Raw genomic sequence first — 3,378 nt, 5'->3', positions numbered from 1 at the left:
AAAGCTTTTAAATTTATAAATACATGTACCAGGGTACTTTGCATTAAAGCGCAGCTGATCTAGAGGGTGGTTGGTGGAAGTGGGGTCAGAGGATTCAGCTTTCTCCCTCTCTTGATTTTATAAAGCAGTTAAAATATCTTGGACTTCCTGATTTGGTTTGTCAAGATTTTTGGCTTAGATTTTACTGGAATGCATGGAATGCACCCCCCCCCCCTTTTGGATCCTGGATCTTCGCCTGTTCTAATGTTATAATTTAAAACGGAAAAGGTTCGTTACAGTATATATTTTCTGCAATGAATAAAGTAAAACTTAACCACGGCTGAGGTTTTTTTTTTTTTTTGGCAGGGGAGTATTCTATTAATTTTTCGAATCAGACGAGGTATGAGTTATTTAAACATTCCACAGACAGAGGGCGCTGCCCGAACAACTTCCTTTTTGAATGGGATGTTGAAGGTAAAGGTTTGTTTGCAAATATTAAGCCTCTGAATTCTCTAGTAAGATGTCAGTAAGATCAAAATTAAAAGCAAACATCAGAAGAATAAGTATCAATTGATTCATTCTCATTTTGAATTGACAAAATTTCTACCAAAGGAGAGCATTTATTCTTCAAGTCCATGTCCTTCTCTGTCTTTTCGATGCTAAAGTTGATTTTTTTTTCTTATAGCGGTAGAATGGCTGGGAAGCATTCGATTTCAGAGTTCTACAATGGCAGGAGCATCTTCATCACGGGGGCCACTGGTTTTATGGGGAAAGCCCTTCTAGAAAAGCTTCTGAGAGGGTGCCCAGGAATTAAGAATGTTTACATTCTAGTCAGACCAAAGAGGGGGAAAGATGTCAATCAGAGGCTGGAGGAACTCCTTAGTTCCAAGGTAAAATGATTCACAGTTGTCTACCGGTCCCAACTGGGTTCACAATGTAAATCTAGCCACATAGGCTCCGCAGGAAATGAAAACATTGCCACAGGGAATTGCTTTTGGAAATATTTATCAAAATCAAATGAGTCATATGCAAACAACAACTACTAAAATAACAAGGGAAAGCACTGATTACTGAATGCTGTCTTGGACACATTCCTCACTTTAACCTCTGAAAAATTTCTTTAACTGACAAAGGGCAAATTTAATTAGTAAATGGGGAAATAAAGGGGAAAAATCAATAACCTAAAGTATAACCACCAATAACTATTACAAACAAATATTCACATTTATATGGAACTATAACAGGAAAGGAGAAAATGCATGGCTGGAAAAGGAATCGAACCCGGGACCCCTGTATCTCTAGTCAGGTGCTCTACCAACTGAGCTATCCAGGCCGATATTCACAGCCCAAACCATTACATTCCTCCCTCCTTAAATGGTCTTCGCCCTCGAAGACACAACCCAAGTTATCATTGCCCCTGGCAGGACTTTCACCTGCAATTCCAGGGGTGGTCAATGGCACCAAATCTGTAACGAGAGAGGAGAAAATGCAGCGGACCAGACCGGGATTCGAACCCGGGCCCCCTGAAATTCCGGTCAGGTGCTCTACCAACTGAGCTATCAAGGCAGATATCCACGGCCCAAACCATTACAGAACAAAAGTCATTAACAATCCTATTGAAATTATTAGATATATAAAAGCTGTTCCATCAACTGTCAAAATTTGCAACTTTTTACAACCCACTTAATAGTATTGTGCATTGTTTTATTTTTTAAGCTGTTTGAGAAGCTGCAAAGACAGAACCCAGATTATGCTAAAAAGGTGATAGCAGTGACGGGGGACATTCTCCATGAAAACCTCGGGGTCAGTCAGAGGGACGAAGAAATGGTGATCAACAATGTCTCCGTCGTCTTCCACTCGGCGGCCACGGTCAAGTTTGATGAGGAGATGAAGTAAGAAAACATATTTAAAACATAGTTATAAAAATTAAACTTTGGAGGAAACACAATATTCAGTGGAATTCATTTACTTTCATATTATTAAGTGAAATTCATTTAAGTTTATCATTCAAGGATTGATATAGGTACATGTAAAGAAATGAATACTAATGATAGTAGTGAGTTGAATGTGGCATTATTGGTATTTTTTTCACAGATTATCGGTAGAAATGAATGTGGTAGGAGTCAACAGAATGATTCAGTTTTGTAAGAAAATCAAGAACTTAGAGGTGAATATTAATCTTGTTCATTACTGTGTGTGATATAAAATTTTTGTTTCTTCAGCATCTTAAAATCTCAAAGAAATACTGATGACATTACCGGTATTTGATCCCTATTTGGTGAACATATTTGTTAATTTTTCAGGCACTTTTACATGTTTCAACAGCATATTGCAATTGCAATGTAAAACACATTGAAGAGAAAGTGTACGATCCACCATTAGCCCCTCACAAATTATTGGATGCATGCGAGTAAGAATTTTCCGTCAAATCATTCTGTTTTATCTAAAAGAACAATTATGAAATTTGTATGATTGATAATCTGTGTATCTTGGGAAGATATGCTTTCCATTTAAACTTTGTATCATTCCATTGTATGTAGAACAATTTTACTGATGAAGTTTACATTTAATTAAAGATGGATGGATGGGGATGTTCTAAATGCTCTAACACCAAAGATGGTAGGAGACAGACCAAACACTTATACATACACCAAAGCCATTGCAGAATATCTGCTGTACCAAAACAAAGAGGACCTCCCCATAGTTATTTTTAGACCCTCCATTGTGGGGGCTTCCTGGCAAGAACCAGTACCTGTAAGTAACCAAGAATGTGTACAATTTCATATTGGAATATTAAAAAAAAAGTAAACTGATTGATGCAAATTTTCAATTATTCATTACTTGAAATTTTTTTCTTTGAAATTCATGTTAAAATAATAATTTAAAAAAAAAAAACACGATAAAATGTATTAATTTGGGAAATTTAGCACATGTGAGATAATATAGACCGGTATCTAAATAGACCACTTTTCATGTATAAATTTTCATAAATAGAATTGAAGTTAAATATAGGAATTAGGATTCATTGAAATACAATATGTGTACAGTGTATACAATTTTTTTGTTTCAGGGATGGGTTGATAATTACAATGGACCAACAGGACTTTTAGCAGCTGTTAGTAGGACCAAATATATTTACTGTGGCATTCTCAAGAAGTGTTGAGATCTGTTTTATACATGTGTATCTTTAAATTTTACAGAATTTGTACAAATTGCTTGATTACAAAGAGGATACAATGTATATTTTGGTTAAATTTGATAAATCTGCAATTGTTTGAAGGCTTATTACTCTATTATAATATTATTTTTAAGTTTATGAACTGAATAATTTAAATTAAATTGATGTGGAATTCTGGACCCGTCTCTTCCACATATAGATCGGTAACGGCTTACTGAGGA

At 35.6% G+C, this 3,378-nt stretch overlaps 1 protein-coding gene across 1 annotated transcript; it reads left to right on the top strand.

Annotated features, from left to right (window-relative positions):
• Nucleotides 1–642: 642 nt before the first annotated feature.
• Nucleotides 643–3,098, top strand: LOC134251754 (fatty acyl-CoA reductase 1-like; the record flags this gene model as incomplete). The annotated part of the gene is made up of 6 exons (XM_062734169.1): nucleotides 643–869; nucleotides 1,696–1,871; nucleotides 2,074–2,146; nucleotides 2,283–2,389; nucleotides 2,556–2,733; nucleotides 3,050–3,098. Coding segments are annotated over exons 1-6 (781 nt in total), but the record flags the coding sequence as incomplete, so codon positions are not given.
• Nucleotides 3,099–3,378: the final 280 nt, after the last annotated feature.

This window comes from Saccostrea cucullata, unplaced genomic scaffold (genome assembly GCF_032062105.1).
Source record: "Saccostrea cucullata isolate Sc308-1 unplaced genomic scaffold, CSIRO_AGI_Scuc_v1 ctg1658, whole genome shotgun sequence".
Classification (NCBI taxonomy): Eukaryota; Metazoa; Mollusca; class Bivalvia; order Ostreida; family Ostreidae; genus Saccostrea; species Saccostrea cuccullata.
This window is presented reverse-complemented; position numbering and strand designations above follow the sequence as displayed.